The sequence below is a fragment of the Lontra canadensis genome, unplaced genomic scaffold (genome assembly GCF_010015895.1).
Source record: "Lontra canadensis isolate GAN:19392208 unplaced genomic scaffold, GSC_riverotter_1.0 scaffold7, whole genome shotgun sequence".
Lineage (NCBI taxonomy): Eukaryota > Metazoa > Chordata > Mammalia > Carnivora > Mustelidae > Lontra > Lontra canadensis.
In genome coordinates, this window is record NW_022631001.1 from 1,585,042 (window position 1) to 1,605,554 (window position 20,513).

The following is a 20,513-nucleotide window of genomic DNA, read 5'->3' on the forward strand; positions in this document are numbered from 1 at the left end:
TAAGTCTTCATTAGCAGGTAAACAATGTAAATAAGGAGATCAGAAGAGAAAGAGGCAAGAAGGAAGAACACCTAAAATTATTAGGTACCTACTATATGCCAGATACTAATTTTATCTCATTTAATTAGTTAATATTCAGAGAAATCCTATGATAAAGGTAATTTTAAACTAATGAAATTTTTATAGAAAAGTAGAAATAAAGTTGAGCCTCAGATGATAGCTTGGGTTTCAAAAGTTTTAACATAATTCTGCCAGAGTTTTAGGATAATTCTGATGGAGAAATGATAAGTAAATGTGCTGGGGGAAGTATTAGTCTTATTAGCTTGTAGTAGTGCAAGAATTCACAGAGTTATATATGGATCTAGGATCTTTTACATCTTGAATTGTGAATTTAGAAGAAAGTAAAAATTTTTTCTTTATTTTTATCGATCATGAATTTTATTATATAGTAACCTTAGATCAAGATCCTCAAGCCCCTACCTACTAGATGCCATCAGCACACCTTCCCAAAGTATATAATCAAAAACGTCTCCAGAGATTCTTAAACGTCCCCTGGGTCAAAATTGTCCTCATTTAAAACCACTGCCTTGGAAAAATGAAGAGGCAAAATTTTAGGAAAGACATTTTTCTAATGCTTCTACTAAACAGTTGGAGATTCACATTCTTTGTAGATAACCATAAGAAAATATCAGGAAAGAAATACAAGAATGAATGTCCCAGGAAACTCAAGCTTTAAAAAATTATTACTTAAAAAGATAAAAACCTCCCTATTTAGAATAATGGGTTTAGAGTACATTTATACATTTTCTTTAAATATGTATTCATTCTTTTTTGGGCAAAGAAAAATAAAAGTGTTCATGGCCCTCTAAATATTCACCCAATAAAACTGACCACTTAAAAAGCAGGCACTGTCAAGTATTTTGTTTGAGTCCTAGATAATTTAGCTGAAGTTCTTTTTTTAAGCTACAAATAATAAAATATTACATGAAAGTAACTGAAATGTGTTTCTCTGTACCAAATCACATTGCTATCACTTAAAACTTTTACTCGAAAATAAAAACAAGTAATATAATAAAAATAACTAGAGAAAATTATTGTCAAAATATTCTATTTGTTGTTGCATCATAGTGCATTTATAAAAATTTGGAAAAGCACATGAAACCTCCTTAAACTCTCAGTTACAGTTAAACTGCATGATGGAGTCATGAAAATATATCTCTTCTAGTCTTTACACTATAAATATGATCATTTAAATCAATATTATAAATGCCTATAATGCATAAAATTAACATTTAATAAATATATTTTATATTTTTATATATTTCAAAACTCTTGAACTTTATGAGTCAGACATACTTGGGTTCAAATTCTAGTACCATCATTTTCTAACCTTATTTGTTTTTACTTTTATCCTTTGTACTCCATTTATTAACTATGGATGATCATGTCTCCTGAAGATATTATTATGAGGATTGGTTGACATCAACATGTATACTTGGTATACTTAGTATACCACAAGTGCTCTATAAATCATAGTTAATAATTAAAATAACAGCAACAACTAACATTTCTTGTGGTATAATTACTACATAATAGACACTATACTGAATTATTTATATGCAATGTATCATTTAACACTCACAACATCCATGTGACTAGAATTAATCCCCAGTTGTATAGATGACAAAACTGAGGCTGAAATTAATGAAAAAAATGTATATAGCAAATACATGGCAAACCTGGGATACAAATCCAGGGCTGTTCTAATCTAGAATCTGATTACCCCTGCCACTACTACTACTATTATAATTTTGCCATAACATTTATAAAGCATTTTAATATATACTGTTATTTAATTCTTTGAGCTGAACATTACAATTATTTCTAACAGAGATGAAGACTCTGAGGTTCTGAGAGGAGACTTCTCCAAAATTAGCAACGTAATAAACAGTTGATTTTAACTAAAGGTCTATGGTTCTAAATCTTTTTTTCGGAAAACTATCAGAAAGGACAAGAGAAATAAAGGTTGTCAGGCTGGAGAAATGCTAAGAGGTAAGATTACACACTGAAAAAATAAGAGACTGACCTAAACAACATGTATTCTGTTGTGACTACTCATCCTCTTTTCAGTATCTCTTTGTTGTTCAATTGTTACTTCTAAAAGCGTTTTAGCAAGCAATTGTCCTCTCTCTCTCTCTCTCTCTCTCTCTCTCATTTTTCTTTTAGAAATAAAGTTCACTGTAGGGGTTGAAGAGCATGTGTAGAGCTTCCCAGTCCTCACCAAAGGGTAATCAATGATGATTCTAGCTCTAAAGAGATTCATTTTTAAGATTCCATACCAAGAATGTATTATTATAGGTAAACTCAAGACAGATTGATTCACTCTCCTGCAGTAGTACACTACATCTATTGATGAAGACGATGAATTACTTTAAGCAATGTCCTTCTATTTTGCAATTTTTAACTTAATGGAATCTGTAACTTGTGGAGATGGACTTCAAAACATATATGATAATCATCACAAAGATCTGGATAACCAGTAAATCAAAATCTTTTTTTAACAAGGTAGAAATCTTTGAGATATTTCTGTAACAGGCAGATCCCATCACACACAATGTTAATTTCTCATAGGAGTAATATTTTTGAGTGATTTTTTTTCTTAAAAATCAGCCTTTTTTATGAACAGACTATATAATGCAAGTGGTTATTGTCTGTGAAATATCAGATTCACACCTCCAGAATGTCCTTCCTCAGAAGAGAATTGTTTCAATTTAAAAGTGATCTGTTGATTTTCTCCTACAAAGAATGATGAAATTAACACACTTTCTCTCACTTCCCCTATGTTTACTCCATAAATTTCTGTTTTGCTTCATGGTTCAGAATATCTGTTTGTTGTCTTTACAACTGAAAGACAACTTGGCTGGGTATCAAATTAGGGGTTCAGTATTAATTTCATTAAACTCTGTAGATGTTTTTCCACTCTCTGATCACATTAACATTACCATGGGTAAGTCTGAGTCAGCCTGCATTCCTTCACTCCTAAGTGACTAGTTTTTTTTTCTGTTTTGTTTTGTTTTTTTAATTTTATTTTTTATAAACATATATTTTTTTTTTCCCCCAGGGGTACAGCTCTGTGAATCGCCAGGTTTACACACTTCCCCGCAAAGTGACTAGTTTTTATATCTGGATGTCTGTTCCTTTCCCCATTCTGAATTTCAATACCTTTCTGGATTTGTCTTGGTGTTAAACATTTTATACAACTATAGGTTCAAGAATTTTTATTTGTTTGTTTGTTTAAGATTTATGTATTTATTTTAGAAAAAGAGCACGGTGAAGGGCAGAGGAAGGGGAGAGAGAGAATCTCAAGCAGACTCCCTGCTGAGTGTGCAGCCTGTCACAGGGTTTGATCTCAGCATGAGATCATGGTCTGAGCTGAAATCAAGAGTTAAGTGCTTAACTGAGCCATGCAGGCACCCCAACAATTCCTTTTTCAGGAAAATTTCTTTATTTGTTCAATTCTCCTCATACCCATTAGGCATATCTTCAAATTTTTTTTAAGTCTTCTCTATCATCTCTATAACAACTTTTATATCTTTAATCTTTTCCTCATTTGTTTGACTTTTTCAAATATGATAGCTACATTCTTATCTTTTCAATTGCCTTTGTATTACCACTAATGAAGTTTTCAATTTTTTAATGGTTTTATTTTTCCCTCCCTGTTTCCTGAGCTGGAAAAGTTACTTCTTAATACATTCTGTCATCAGATATAGTTTGATTTCACATATTTGTTCTTTAAACTATTCTTAGCACTGTTATTGTTAGTCATTCCCTTAGGGGGAATACAGTCGCCCCTGAAGATACTTTTTCAGGTTATGGTGGGGCCCACATTTGAGGAACTGAAATCTCTTGTTTGACCTACTGCCAGCATGAAACTGAGGCCTACTAACAACTGTATGAGTGAATTTTTAAGGGATTATTCTCTCAGTCAAGATTTCAAATGAGAATACAGCTACAATGACAGCTTGATTGAAATCTTGTAAGAGACCTTATGCCAGAACTACCCTGCCACACCCAGATTCCAGACCAACAGTTTCTATGAGAAAATGAAAGGGTGTTTTAAGTTGCTAAGTTTTAAGATACATTTTACACAGAAGTAGATAATTAATACACTATTTTTTCTCCTTCTCTATAACTTATGAGAAAATGTATTTAAGAAAAACAATAACTTTGAAAACTGTGAACTTCCCAGGAAAAACATAGGATAAAATTATCATTTACAAATAATGATTGTTGGAAAAATTTAAAAAAAAAGTTTTTATGGAACCAGAAGAGACCCCAAATCGCTAAGGAAATGTTGAAAAACAAAAATAAAACTAGCGGCATCACGTTACCTGATTTCAAGCTTTACTACAAAGCCATGATCACCAAGACAACATGGTACTGGCATAAAAACAGACACATAGACCAGTGGAACAGAGTAGAGAGCCCAGATATGGACCCTCAACTCTATGGGCAAAAAATCTTCGACAAAACAGGAAAAAATATACAGTGGAAAAAAGACAATCTCTTCAATAAATCATGCTGGGAAAACTGGACAGCTATATGTAGAAGAATGAAACGTGACCATTCTCTTACACTGTACACAAAGATAAACTCAAAATGGATAAAAGACCTCAACGTGAGACAAGAATCCATCAGAATCCTAGAGGAGAACATAGGCAGTAATCTCTTCGATATCAGCCACAGCAACTTCTTTCAAGATATGTCTCCAAAGGCAAAGGAAACAAAAGCGAAAATAAACTTTTGGGACTTCATCAAAATCAGAAGCTTCTGCACAGCAAAGGGAACAGTCAAGAAAACAAAGAGGCAACACACGGAATGGGAGAAGATATTTGCAAATGACAGTACAGACAAAAGGTTGATATCCAGGATCTATAAGAACTCCTCAAACTCAACACACACAAAACAGATAATCATATCAAAAAATGGGCAGAAGATATGAACAGACACTTCTCCAATGAAGACATACAAATGGCTATCAGACACATGAAAAAATGTTCATCATCACTAGCCAGCAGAGAGATTCAAATTAAAACCACATTGAGATATCACCTTACACCAGTTAGAATGGCCAAAATTAGCCATGGAAACAACATGTGTTGGAGGGGACGTGGAGAAAGGGGAACCCTCTTCCACTGTTGGTGGGAATGCAAGTTGGTGCAGCCACTTTGGAGAACAGTGTGGAGATTCCTCAAGAAATTAAAAATAGAGCTTCCCTATGACCCTGCCATTGCACTCCTGGGTATTTACCCCAAAGATACAGATGTAGTGAAAAGAAGGGCCATCTATACCCCAATGTTTATAGTAGCAATGGCCATGGTTGCCAAACTGTAGAAAGAACCAAGATGTCCTTCAACAGATGAATGGATAAGGAAGATGTGGTCCATATACACTATGGAGTATTATGCCTCCATCAGAAAAGATGAATACCCAACTTTTGTAGCAACATGGACGGGACTGGAAGAGATTATGCTGAGTGAAATAAGTCAAGCAGAGAGAGTCAATTATCATATGGTTTCACTTATTTGTGGAGCATAACAAATAGCATGGAGGACAAGGGGAGTTAGAGAGGAGAAGGGAGTTGGGGGAAATTGGAAGGGGAGGTGAACCATGGGAGACTATGGACTCTGAAAAACAATCTGAGGGTTTTGAAGGGGCGGGGGGTGGGAGGTTGGGGGAACCAAGTGGTGGGTATTAGAGAGGGCACGGATTGCATGGAGTACTGAGTGTGGTGCAAAAATAAGGAATACTGTTATGCTGAAAATAAAAAATAATAATAATAATAAAATAAAAAAAAAACAGCTACTTTAAGAAAACAAAAGTGAAAAAGAAAGTTTAAATTTCATTGGAATGATATACTAGAGCCATATACTTCTAGAATCAGAATAAATTTCCATTCATTTCAAGCATTCTTTCTAAAAATCTCTGGGATATTTATCTGTCTTAGCTTGATCACTTCCAGTAACGCATGAAGTCTTTACAAACGGCTGTTTTATTGCTGGAATTATCTTAAAATAAAATTCATATTGAAATAAAAGGTAAGTTTGTGTCCTAGATGAGGACAACTTTTTACTGAATTCTGCTCTAGAATATATAAACTTTGGTCAAGATTTTCCTATGCTTGAATTGATTAGAACATCGATAATAACTTCCTTAGTTTACAGAAATTTCCATTAAAATTAGAATATGAAGGTTCCATTAAGAATACCTATGTTCTGCTGATACAAAAGTATGGAGACATTATGTCTCTCTAGATTCTAAACTTGTCCTTTAGATTGAAATCCTCTTTTAAACAATTGTTTCTTTTTCTCAATGAGTAGGTCCAATGCCAGACCCCAAACCCCTCTGCATGCTAGTTAGCTCTAATTTATGGCCTTGTCTAGCTTATTCATGTAATAGGAACTAAGTGTATCAGTAATATAATCTAGAAGAAATATCAGCCTATTGTGTCAAGTGCAATTACAAAAAAACGCACTTTAAATGATCGCTAATATATTTCATATGATGATTTCCAGAAGTCTTGAATTGTTTTACCAGAAATTACATTTTATAATGAAATTCACAGTTACAATATGAGAAAAACTTTCCACACATAGGAGCATCGGAAATGAATTCTTAAAGCAAATATCCAAACCTCCTTTAATCTTAAATTTCTTTTCAACTTAAAATTGTTTTTTTTATAAAAGTTAAACAAGTATAAACTTTCATTACAAACTTTCCAAGGTTTCTAAGAACTGGAGTGCATTATTTATTAAAAAGCACTATGATGAATGTTTCATGGGTAAGTGGCATTATGCTGTGTACATAATATAAATTGAGAGTCTAATAGATTTTTTTTGTCATTTTCTAATGTAGCTATAAAAGAAAGATCAGATGATTCAGATATGCTATCACTTACAAGAATGGTCAAAATGTACCAACGCCATATAACCTTCAGAAGATGCCAAACTACTAGGCCACCATATCAACAGAGGAAGGACATTGCTTTTTCTACCCTTTCATTTGTAATCCAGAATACAAAGTTTAAATAAACAAAATTCAAGCAAATAGTCTATCATGATATATAAATTCATTTTTAATTTCCTCATCTGCCTCTTTATTCAACAGTATTTGTGAAATTCCTAGTAAGCTGGCACTGTTCTTACTGATGAGAGTGGATAAAGAAGAGTATATGAGATGGTTTTTGCTCAAATGACATATAGTTAAATTGGAGAGAATAGCATAATAGTGTAAAAGAATAACAACAGCTCTAAAAATAAAAAATATAATAAAGAATAAGGTCATAAAGTTTCAATGAATGGTCATAAAATTCTAAGGTTTTATTAGGATATATTTGTCTATTTTTTAAACTGAGAAACTGGAGTGATCTGATTTTATACAGGAGTATACCATCCAACTGAAATACCTTCTCCCCTTCTAGAGGGAATTCTTATTCTTATAAAAGATCATTTAAATTTTGTATCTGATCCTCCAAAATAATTTAACAGGTTGTTAAATTTTTTTTGTTTTGAAGAAACAACAGAAAATTGTCAACACAGAGATTACTTTGAGTTATGATGCCATTGCCCATGTGCCAAGTCAAATCTGGAAATAAGCCATGTCAACAATGAAATTCAGCCCAAGGTACTGAAGATATGAGGCAACAAAGTTGGTAAATTGCAGGAAATCTTCACATGTCAGAAGCTAGTGGTAGAAACTCTAAAGGGTAGGTAGACTCAGAGTGTTATGTAAATTACAGGTTGTTTATATCATTGAAGAAATGTAAACATATCCTCAATCTTAGTAGAAAATAATTCATTTCAGTTGCTTGTAAGAATCACCATTTTTCCACTTGATGTAGCATTTGTAGTATCTGACTCTCAGGAGTGGACTTCCCTAGTAAATCTAAAGTTTCGTGTCAGCATTACTCCTAATCCAGATTGCTCCTCTGTTCAAGAACGATAAAATATTTTAAACTAACCATCTAATCACAAATAGAAGGATGAAATGCTCTCTTCACTTATGTTTACTCCTTCTAAACCACAACAACAACACAGAGAAATGAAGTCAAGGACTAATTTATTGGCTGTTCATTTATAAAGGGAAAACGGATGTCATGTTAACAGTAGTTAATAATCCTCGTCCATATCACATTTCAAAAAACTGTGTATATTCTGTAGGTGTTTGAGGGACTGACCCATAAGAGTTTTTAATATTCCTATATTATCACAAAAATTTCCAATTTAAACCTTAGTCAACTTTTTAATCAATTAAATGATACTCATATTCAAACAACTACTTTATTAACAACTCAGTTTCTTTTAAAACTAGATAATATCTTTTGTTGGGTGGAGCATTTGCACATGAAATTTGGAGTGGTGATAATCATTACCTAAAATAATAATATCAAATTGAAAGCAAAATAGTTCTGAGGACTCCACTTGACTCCAAAGAACAACATTCTCCCTTCCAGGTACTACTCCCATTTCTCTTTTTTGCTTCATGAATTTAGCGCAAAAATTTTTATTCATTAACTGTCTCCACTTCCTCAACTGAATCAAGTGTTAATGTCTATTATACACTTCTTGAAGTCTTTTTTGTTTGCCTTCTCTTGCTCTGGCTTGCTCCTGCTGTTGGAAGTTGGCTACCATGTTGTGAGCTATTCTGTGGAGAGTATCACTGAGAAAGGTTTTTGGCCAACAGTCCATGAATTATTAAAGCACTCAGTCCAACAATTACCAGGAACTGAACCCTACCAACAACATATAAGTGTGTTAACAAGTGATCTATATAATTTGAATGTTGGGATGAGACTACAGTCCTGCTTTGTGAGAGACACAGGACCCATTTAAGTCACATTTGGGTTCTGACTCACAGAAACTGTGAGATAATAAACATATAACCTTGGTTCATTTTCTTGATGTCCTCACCATACTTCTACATTTTCTACAGAGGATTCTTCTCACAATATCATAATTTTAAGGTTGTCTTCCTCAGATTCATCTTATCTCAAGAGGTTGGTATTCTACTCTAGGCAGCTAATCCGTATAGTCCATTGAACTTTGTTTATTCAGATCCTGATTATGCATTCTTTGGAATGGAAGTTAGATGGAAGACAGAGTTTTTCATGACCTAATGTTGGCATTATTTTTGCCATAATCTATTCTCCAGAAGCAGATTACTGGCTTTGGCCCACAGTTGAAGAGAAATGATTACACTATAAACACCAGGAGGAGAGAATCATTGTGAACCACTTTAGATTTTACTGAGTACAAGCTTCATCATATTAGCTTCAGATTTTTTATTTTAATAACTAAAATATCACATAGTTGAAGTCATCTACCTTCCCTATCCTGATGCCATTTCTTTGCTCTCATTTTCCTTTTGTCCTGACAGATAAGCATTATAGTCAACTTGATACCTCACTTTCATGTTTTTAAAATTGTACCACGTATCCATATTCATAAATAGTATATATTATTTTTATTTTTAAGCTTTTTACATATATGGTATATTATTAGTAGTCTAACGCTCCTTGTTCACTAAAAATTAACTTTTGAGGTATATTAATTTTGTTTCTTAAATATATAGTTTATTCACTTTAACCATTTTAACTTTTCAAAACATGAAAAATTACAATTTATGTATCCATTTCCCTTCTGATAACTATCTGAGTTGTCTCTAATTTTTTTGCTATTAAACATATAATGCAATAAACATGGTTTTATATTTCTTTGTTTTCCAGGTTTTATATACACGAGTAGAATTGCTTTCCCAAATTTCTCTGCAAATTAGATTTTTACAATTTTCAGAAAAATCTTAACTCCATCTTGGACTACTTCTGAGCAGGAATGGGAAGGCTTTCTATTCAGGTTTTGTTAGTTTTCTCATTTTTCACAAGAGTATGTCAACCCCAAATTTATTCTCTATTAAGGCAGGAGGGAATTACCTGAAAAAAGCCATATGTCAGGGTCTTGAAAGAACAAATTCAAAGTCACGTCTAGCCAAGAACTATCAAATTCTAGGGTGAGGAAATAATAGCTACGGAGGATTACTTTGGAAATACTCAAAACTCCCATTCTTTCTGATACTCTAAATATGTATTAAACTAGAGCAGTGAAAGACTTAAATTATATTGAACTGGTCCCCAGCCTGGAGACTTGCTACTCAAAGCATGGTTCAACAACCAGGAGCACCAACATAACCTGGAAGGTTTTTATAAATGCAGATTATCTGGCCTTACTCCTGGTCTATTGAATTTACCAAAAACAAGAGTATCCTGTAGTTCTAACCACTCAGTACATTCTATTTTGTTGCAGTCCCATAAAATAATTATTCCTAAAGAACACAAATCCCAATACATCTCTGCCTAATGACTGTGACATTGAAGTTGATATAATAAGAATTTTAAAAAGATTTTATTTATTTATTTATTTACTTACTTACTTACTTACTTATTTACTTACTTTTTTAAGTGCTCTCTATATCCAATGTGGGGCTCAAACTCAAGACCACAAGATCAAGAGTCACATGCTCTTCTGACTGAGCCAGCCAGGCACCCCAAAGCTTTATTTTTTTAAGAGCAGTTTTAGATCTACAACACAACTTAGAGGAAAGTAGAGATTTCTCATAAACACTTCATTCCCACACATACATATCTTCTCCTATTAGCAACATCAATTGCCAGAATGGTACTATTTCTTTTTAACTAAAGATAAACATAATGTGACACATCATGATCACTCAAAATCCATCATTTTCATTAGGTTCCACTCTTGGTGCTGTACATTTTGTGGGTTTAAACAAATGTCTAATGATTTATATCCATCATTGTGATGCTCCAAGTATTTTAATGGCCCTAAAAATCCTCTGTGCTCTGCCTATTCATCTCTTCCTCAACCCCCATCATTGGTACTAATCTTTTTACTGTCTCCATCATTTTTTTTTCCAGAATGTTGAATAGTTGGAATCATACAATATGTGTCTTTTCAGATTGACTTCTTTCACTTGCTAATATACATTTAATGTTCCTCCACATCTTTTCAGAGCTTAATCATTTATTTCTTTGTAGTGCTGAATAGTATCCCACTTTCTGGATGTATCACAGTTTATTTATCCATTCACCTCCTGAAGGACATCTTGATTATGTCCAAATTTGGCAATTATGAATAATGCTGCTATAAACATCTATGTGCATGTTTTTATATACACATAAATTTTCCAAATATTTTAGATAAATACCAAGAAGTGCAATTGTTGGATCATACTGGTAAGAGTATGTTTGGTTTTGTAAGAAACCATCAAACTGTCTTTCAAAGTGGCTGTAAAATTTTGTATTCCTACCAGAAATCAATAAGTGTTCTCCAGCATTTGGTATTTTCAGTGTTCTGGATTTTGGCTATTCTGATAGGTATGTACTGGCATCTCATTTTAATGTTCATTTCCTGATGACAAATGATGCAGTCCATCTTTTCATATGATTATTTAACATCTGTGTATCTTCTTTGGTATCTTAAGGTCTTTGGTTTATTTTTAAAATTTGTTTGTTGTCTTATGTTGGATTTTAAGAGTTCTTTATATATTTTGGATAATAGTCCTTTATCAGATGTATCTTTTGCAAATATTTTCTCCCAGTCTGTGGCTTATCTTCTAATTCTCTTGATATTGTCTTTAACAGAACACATTGTGGGAATTTTAAAATTATACTATTTCAAAAAATAAAACATTTTTAAGGAGCTAATATTATTCTTAAATAAAAGTTACATGTCAATTCTATAAGATGATGTTCATGTGGCAAAAACTGGCATAATCATGAGACATGAGTTTGCTTGTGTTTGGCACAGCAACCTACTATTACACTTCAAGGACATTTCCAAATAGTTTAGTTCTTGCAAAATGTTTCTTTGGATGCTTAGTCCTTCATCAGTCATAACGGAAATATAGCCCAGTGTATTGGACTTAAAATCAGTAGATATAGGAATAAAAATTACCTGCTTATTAACAGTGTGAACTTTTAAAAGATGCTTATCTACTTCTGAGTTTCCATTTACATAGAAGACAGTAAGAATATCCACTTCACATATTTGTTGAGAGAATTATTTAGATAAGCTATACAAAAGAGCCTGGAACAGCCCCTAGTAATAATCATTTGTTAGTGTTTTTCTCTGACTGTTAACTAAGCTTGTATTATTTTGTTAATGTACTCAAAAACAACAGAGAACATCTAGAAAATATTATTCAAACCTTAATGTTAATAGCTATTCAGTAGTCCTTAATATAATTACTGTTTTAGTTTTGGAAATTTACATTATTTTTTTTCCACTCAAAATAATGTTAAATGTATACTTTCTCAAGGACCCAGCAACCAGTCCTTTGAAATGCAATTATCAAGATAAAAAGGCTCACTATCTCCCAGTCTCTATAAGGAGGATAAGAGACTAACTTTAATAAACACCAGTTAATAAACTCACATGGCTAAAGGAGAGCAGAATATGCCACCTAAAGGTATACCACTTTGGTATGCTGATGATTTTAAAATAAAGTTACTTAAAAAACAGCTGATACAAGAAGGATACTCCAACCCTCCTTCCTCCCCACCGAAGGCAGGAACTAATCTTCCTTATAAAAAGCACCGTCTCTGTACCAGGAGAGTAGAAGGCATCCTTACACCAGAAATAGGGAATTTAGGGCCAAGAAAACTGACTGAACAACCTTTTTACTTCTTCACTAATTATTACCTCAAGCCCAAACTCATTTATCTTGCTAATTCTTCACAAATGCATTGCTTCTTTGTCTAAAAGGTATAAATGCTGCTTGCTTTGGCCACTTCCTATATGTATGAGATTAAATTTATTTTCTTTTGTTAATCTGTATTATGCCAATTTAATTATTAGACCAGCCAAAAAATCTAGAAGCAAAGAAAGGAAAAGTTTTTCCACTGTTACATACCCTAATCACATTGACCAACCTGTCCCTCCGTGTCCTCCACTTTTCCAGATCTTAAAATCTCTACCACTTTCTGTTTTGAGAGAGTTGTTTTAAACTCTCACCCCTGTTGCAATAGCCTTGACCCCAATTACAATAGTCCTGAAAAAAAAAAATGTTCATTGTATGTTTAACTTCAACAGATGCAGTTTTCCTTTAACACTTACCATCTTGTTTGAAGGCATCTGAGGGATGATAAAGATTGATGGGGGAATAATAATGTTGAGCTGTTCCTCGCCAACTTGGTGAAGAAACACTCAGTGTTCCTAATAAAGGATTACTATAACGCAGTCTGGTCTTTGAACCAAATAGGGATGAAGATGAACTCTTTTTAATTCTTAACAAAGCAGCATATGAAGTAGGGAAATTAGGAAGAGCTCCAGAATATTCTGTAAAAGAAAAACAATAATGAAAAATGAATTCTGATGAGTATTTTTTTTTCCTGTGAAAATTATTTTTTCTTAAGATATTGTTAAAAACTTCCCTTGGAACTGCAATCAAATGCAAACTACAGAGATAGTGGAAAAATAATATAAAATATTACTTATATGATTAAAAAAAATTTTTTTTGAAATTCTGCTAGTCTCAATGTTGTGTCTGCAAGAGAGAAAGAAAGAAAATAATCATGAAAGAAGAAAGAGAAGAAAAAGAAAGGAAAGAAACAGAAAGGAGGAAGGAAGAAGGGAATAAGGGGAAAAAGTAAGAAAGACATCCAAAAATTCAAGTTTTTATTTCCTTTGCCAGGAATATTTGAGAATTAACTTTTTTTGTTTGCCTTCTTATTAAAATATCCATTCACATAAATTTGATCAGTTCCTTATTTATTATTATAAAATGGGAAAAAGGAAAAAAATTACCCACATTCTCAGTTACATCCTTTAAATATAGATTGAATCTTCATGAGTAAAATTTATCACTTAGTAGGAAATGCATCTAACGCAGAATGTATTTTGACTAGACTGTAAGTTATTCCCATGTTCTTGAAAAACAGTCAAATTCACAGTGGAAAATAAACAATTTTGGACAAAAGTTGTTTTGTAGATTTTGTTATATAATTTATATAATAATATTAATTTTTAAGTGGGGACACTGTTATGAAATTCCTATATTAATTGATTATTGAGAAATGTCTTGACCAAAATTTGTTTTAATTCCCAAGGTTTTTCATTAAAAAAGATATATATATATATATAGTACCTGAAGGATAATATATTAACTCATTTATGTCCCCAGGAGACAGTCAGGTTAGTGTGTAGAGCAAATGTTTAGAAATAGAAAACAATGAATTTTGGAACACTGAAAAAATTAAATTTAATTTAAAAAATGCAAACTAATTGTTATGAAATCTAAAGAACAATTAGGAATTGAAATTTTTTTCAAATTTTTAATTACTATTTATTTATTTGACAGATAGAGATCACAAGTAGGCAGGCAGGCAGAGAGAGAGAAGCGGAAACAGGCTCCCTGCTGAGCTTGATCCCAGGGCCCTAGGATCATGACCTGAGCTGAAGGCAGAGGCTTTAACCTACTGAGCCACCCAGGTGCCCTCAATGTTAATTCTCAATTGAATTTTACAACTTCTTAATGTTGGAAATATTACAAGAATTTTTGTTGAGAGTATCTGACATTTGAATTTAATGGATGTTAACTTAATTTGACAAAAAATAATTTACCTTTGTGAGTAAACTTTCTCATAATGAAAATTATTTAGAATCTTTGCTTTATCTCAGACTTATTTTATTTTTTTTTAAAGATTTTACTTATTTATTTGACAGACAGAGATCACAAGTAAGCAGAGAGGCAGGCAGAGAGAGAGAGGTGGAGGCAGGCTCCCTGCAGAGCAGAGAGCCCAATGCAGGGCTCGATCCCAGGACCCCAGGATCATGACCTGAACCGAAGGCAGAGGCCTAACCCACTGAGCCACCCAGGCGCCCCCAGAGTTATTTTTGAATTCAAGAAGCATTTCTGTGATTTGAAAATAACACTTTCGTAGGTGTTAAACATTGAATTAAGTATAAAATTTTCTGTTTTGTGAAACTATAAATATGATTTCTCTGAAACTTGAAAAAGTATATTTTTAGATGTTCATTTTAGATGTTTTGCACATGTAAATTAGTAAGATATGTGTAATCCAACCCTATCAGGAACTGTTAAGAGATTCATGTCCTTTAGTCCTTGTGTTCAACTACAAGCATGGTGAAGGTGGATCAATTTTAAAAGAAAATAGCTAACCTCTCCTGGGCAAACTATATAAGAATAGATTACGGGTATACATTAAATCTCCCTTAAAACCTGGAATTAAATGAAAGTTTTGGCACCTAGAGGTATAAGGAATTGAAAAGAGAATGAGTTTTCCTTCAAGATAGTATGTAGTTTTGGTCTCTGAAATTATTCATTTCTTAGTGTAGTCTGTTTCTCTGTGTTTTAGCTGCCTACCCTGCTTATATATAAAAAGAAAAAGAAAAAAAGAAAAAAAAAGAATCATACCATGCTAGTGTTAAACATTAAAATGGAGTAGGAGAATGTGGTTTATAGTCTTTAAAACTAGAGAAGGATAATCAGTAGAAAACTAGAAGGGGGCATAATAAGGCTCAAAAAAGCCAGTACCATCATCGAGTTTGTGAATCATATGTGTATATATAATAATAATATATGTTATTTGCTAACATATATTAACAAAATGGATACTATCTATGTGCTACAGTAATTGGCTTATAGCACTCTGTATAGATAGACATGAGCCAAATGATGATGTGGCTGTGTGCTCCACACCAGGGCTTCATTTGTAATGTAATCAGTTGCATCTGTTGCAGTGGAGATTCCTTTTTCATCAATTAAAGTGAATCCAAAGCTGTTACTAGAAATCTGATAATTTATTCATTCATTCATGTATTCAGCAAACATGTCATGAGAACTCAGTAGGGACTAAATGCTAGGGATACAAAGGTGAACAAGATATTGCACCAGGCATGAGGGAGCTTGTGATATAGTGACAAAGGCAACTATACAGAACTTTAATCCAATGTGACAAAAAAAAAAAAAAGTAAAATCAAGGAATTATGGGCTCCGTCTGATGGGTGGCAAAATTTCTCATCTAGTCTAGGGCCATCAGAAAATGCTTTCCAGATGAGTTCTATCTAATCTAAATCCTGAAAGACCATTAGTGATTAGTTCAGCAAAGTTCTGGGTAGGGAAAAAAGCCTAGTAAGGGAAGAAAATATATGAATACCTGGAAAGGAAAGGATGCAGGGTGTTCGTGGTAGATTAAAATAGTCAGGAGCTCAGAGGGTGAGGGAGAGAGGTGAGAGAAGTAAAACTGGATAGGTAAGCTGGGACTAATGTTGAAATTGCCGATTATGCCTTCTAAAATGGTAGGACTCTGAAAGGAAAGCAACATAAATTTAGAAAGATCTCTCTGGTTGCAGTGTCATTTGGAACAAGACAAAAGAAAAAGAAAAAGCATATCAAGAGCCTAAAGCTGTGATAAAGGCAAAGATTAGTCAGGAATGAAGAGATGGATGGGAATGAAACAATAAAGATTACTGATTGATTAAATCGGAGGCAAGGAAGGGAAAATAAGAATTTGGGAATACTCTGTACTACTAGACGATGGATAAAGGTGGAGCAAAAAGCATGTACTTCAGGTAAAAGCTCATGAATTCAGTTTGGGGGAAGTGGAGAGTTTGAAGTACTCCTAGGGCATTAATTTTGATTAGAAAATTTTGTAAACATAAGGGAGTCACAGGCTAATGAGAGATTATTAAATCATAACCAAATAGATAGTTATTAAACTATGAGATAGATGAGCTTGCCAAGGAAAAAAACATAAAATGAGGAATAGCGTGTTGAAAATGGAACCCTGATTTAAGAAAATAGTAGAAGCATTTAAGAGAATAGTATATAAGAGAATAGTAGAAGCAGTGGAACCTGTAAAGAGGAAAAGCAAGAACGTGTGAAGTTACTAAAAAGAGTGGAAGAGTCAATGTTGATGAGAGAGCAGGTGACAGTGTTGAAGACCTGTATGGAAAGTCTGGTCCTGAAGAGAAGGGGTGTCCCACGGCAGCAAAGCTGCCTTACTGCTTCACATAAAATGCACAGTGAATGTGAAAGTTAAAGGAGGTGAAGGGACTTCTGAAGCTCTGGAATAGAGTCTGGAACACACACAGTACCAATTCCATTGCATTAAACATGTAGACTCTGGCCTTAGCCTGTGACATCTAATGGTCTCTTGGTCTGAGTGTAAGTAATTTTCAATTCAGCGAGGTTTTCCTTTTAAGGGGGAATTTCCAACTCTTCTACCTGGTGCCCTCCCAGCTATCCAGGCTCCTTTTCTGACATCTCTAATTTCTTCACTCTTTACTCTCAAGTTCTGGGGACCCTCAGCTCTGAAAAATAGATACATTACTGTAAATAAATGGGAAAGTGAGATTTCCATCCCAAGACTTTGTTTTGGGAGACTGACTTGATTTAACACGTATGTCAGTTAAAGGTAAAAAATACTACATCACCTTCTTAAGTTTAAATTCAGATATTTGCATTTCTGTCCATCTCATCTTATTGCTCACCTCTTTCTAGGATCTCAACCTCTTCAAGATATATAAGCTACTGATGTTAATACCCTTTCACTACTCTGCAGTCGTCTCATTTCCTCAGTCACCTCCCTGTCCAGTTTAAAGTTTGTGGTTCATTACTTTAGTTACTTCCTTCAATGTACCTTCACTCACACTGACCCTTATCTTCTCTTGTTTTCACAGACTAAACTCCCTGTCTACTCTAAATCCAATCATCAACATGCTGTGCTCCCAAGTGCAGTTGGAAAAGAACAGAAAATCATGCCTAAGGTTACATTTCATCATATTAACTATGAGTGAGATTTTCAAGTTTCCAAGCAATGTTACTACATTTCCCTTAACCATTTAATATCCCTGAATGGAATAATTTACATCTTATCTTTTGTCCTCCACCTCCACACTTCCTTGGGTTTCCTGATTATGGTGTTCCTATTTAATTGAGAAAATAGAAGATGGCAGAGGAGTGGGGGACTTCATTTCAACTGGTCCCTTGAATTTAGATGGAAATCTACCAAGCCATTCTGAACACCCATGAAATCAGCCTGAGATATAAGAATATATGTCTGGCTCTTTACAGGGGCAAAGGACCTGCGGTCCTGCAGGTGTATCTTGCCTGGATTGTAGTTGATATCTTCCATTCTGTACATCCCCCCAACCACCCCTCAACAGAATGACCTGGAGGAAGAACTCCTAACAAACAAAAGAACCAGAGATAGTGACCTCTCCCGCAGACCTAATGGATATCGATATAAGCAAGATGTCAGAAATAGACTTCAGGCTAGCAATTATGGAGACAATAGCTAGGCTTGAGAAAACACTTAAGAAAAGACACAGAGATAGAAAAACATTCCACGCATGGAACAGAAAACATTCCATTCATGGATCAGAAGAATAAATATTGTTAAAGTGTCTATCTGGCCCAGAACAGTCTACACTTTCAATGCTATCCTTATTAAAATACCATTGGCATTTTTCAAAGAGCTAGAACAAACAATCCTAAAAATTTGTATGGAAACAGAAAAGTCCCCAAATTGCCAAGGGAATGATGACAAAGGAAAACAGCTGGGGCATCATGTTGCCTCAAGCTATATTACAAAGCAGTGATCACCAAGACAGCATGATATTGGCACAAAAACAGACACATAAATCAAAGGAACAGAATACAGACTCCAGAAATGAACCTTCAACTCTATGACCAACTAATCTTTGACAAATCAGGAAAAAATACCCAATGGAAACAAGACAGTTTTTTCAATAAATGGTGCTGGGAAAATTGGACAGCTACATATAGAAGATTGAAACTGGACCATTCCCTTATACCCTACACAAAGATAAATTCAAAATGGATGAAAGACCTGAATGTGCAATAGGAATCCATCAAAACCCTGGAGGAGAACATAGTCATCAACTTTGACATCAGGCATCATTTTTGACATCAGCCACAGTAACTTCTTTCAAGACACATCTCCAAAGGCAATTGAACACTACATCAAAAAACTAATGTACTATACAGTGGCTAACTGAACATAGTAAATAAATAAACAAATACATGAGAAAACAGAAATAATCATGAGTAGATCTCTCACATGCACCCCCACCTGTATGTACATTCATATATTCTACCTTGCTTTCACTGCGTACCTGTGAATGAATTCTTTATGTCTCTATTAAAAATGAAATCCTCCACATGTGTGCATTGAATCTCATTCCATCCCATCTTGACTGCTTGAGGACATCTTTCTAGAAAACTCCCTCTATTTCTCCTTCAGAAACAATTTTTATCTCCCTATTAGATTATTCCCATAACCATACAAGAAGTGATATAAACTTTTAAAAAAGCTATCTAAACTTACCAGCCCTCCCACTGATTTTCTTTTATAGCAAGACTTCTTGAAAAGAGCTGTCAGTGGTCACTGTGTTCAGTTCTCCTGCCATTCGGTCTTGAGCTAACTGCAAGCAGTCTTGCTTATAATATTCCACAATAATGACTCTTTCAGGTGAACAATGACTAGGTCATTGCTAAATCTAAAGATCCGTTTTCACATATGAGCAGTTTTCAACATGGTTAACCATTCTTTTTTTTTTTTCCTTTAAATCTTTTCCCTATGTGATTCCAGTACACTATCATCTCATGTTTTTATTCTTATTTCACTATCTACTCCTTATGTCCTTTGCTTCTTTGTCTTTTCAGCTTCTAAATGCTGGTATTGGAGAAAAAAAAATCTTCTCCATTTAAACAGAATCATAATAGGAAGAACGTTTAAAAAAATTTTTTTTCCCTTTCTTCTCAAGTTTCTTTTCAAGGCACTCTAGGTTTTTAATTCTTTTCTTCTTTTTGTTAATTATATGTATCATAGTTCTTAGTTTTACAAATTTTTAGAATAATTCTGTTTATTTAATGTTCCTCTGCTAATATTTTACTAGTTTGTAATCCTTTATCAGTACTCCCAGACTATAAATTCCATGAAGGCACCAATGATTTTCAATGTTCCTTCTAGCTTCTACCTTGTAGTCAACAGTTCTTTACTCTCTCTCTTGTGCTTCTTGTCTCAGTTCCTAAACATTTCTTAACCTCTGTCAGTGAAAGGCATCTTCTGAGATAAATAATTTGGTACATTTTATTCAGGATTCAGAACTTGTTTTTGGTCATCACTTTAAGAACTGTCGTTTAAGAAATAGGGGCATAAACAAAAAAAAAAAAAAGAAGAAGAAAAGGAAGGAAGGAAGGAAGGGGAAGGAAAAGAAAAAAAAAGAAAAGAAAGAAATAATAGCATATAATAATAGATTTCAAGGAGACTCGGTGAAATAAAACTGCTAAGTGACACTCTGTCAGGCTCTGGACTGGTTTCTTATTACACATAAGCCCCTGATTTCTTTCAGCAAACTTAAACATCATTTTCTCCCTAATTTGCTCCTTTC

General features: G+C 33.7%; 1 protein-coding gene across 3 annotated transcripts in view; it reads right to left on the reverse strand.

The window, feature by feature from the left end:
* The window catches only part of CNTN5 (contactin 5), a 1,319,804-nt gene that overhangs the window by 504,564 nt on the left and 794,727 nt on the right, over positions 1-20,513 (reverse strand). For all 3 annotated transcript variants that reach the window (XM_032852733.1, XM_032852732.1, XM_032852734.1), the window contains one exon: positions 13,191-13,412. In XM_032852733.1, coding sequence (XP_032708624.1) covers positions 13,191-13,412 — 222 coding nt within the window. The remainder of the gene's footprint in view (positions 1-13,190; positions 13,413-20,513) is intronic.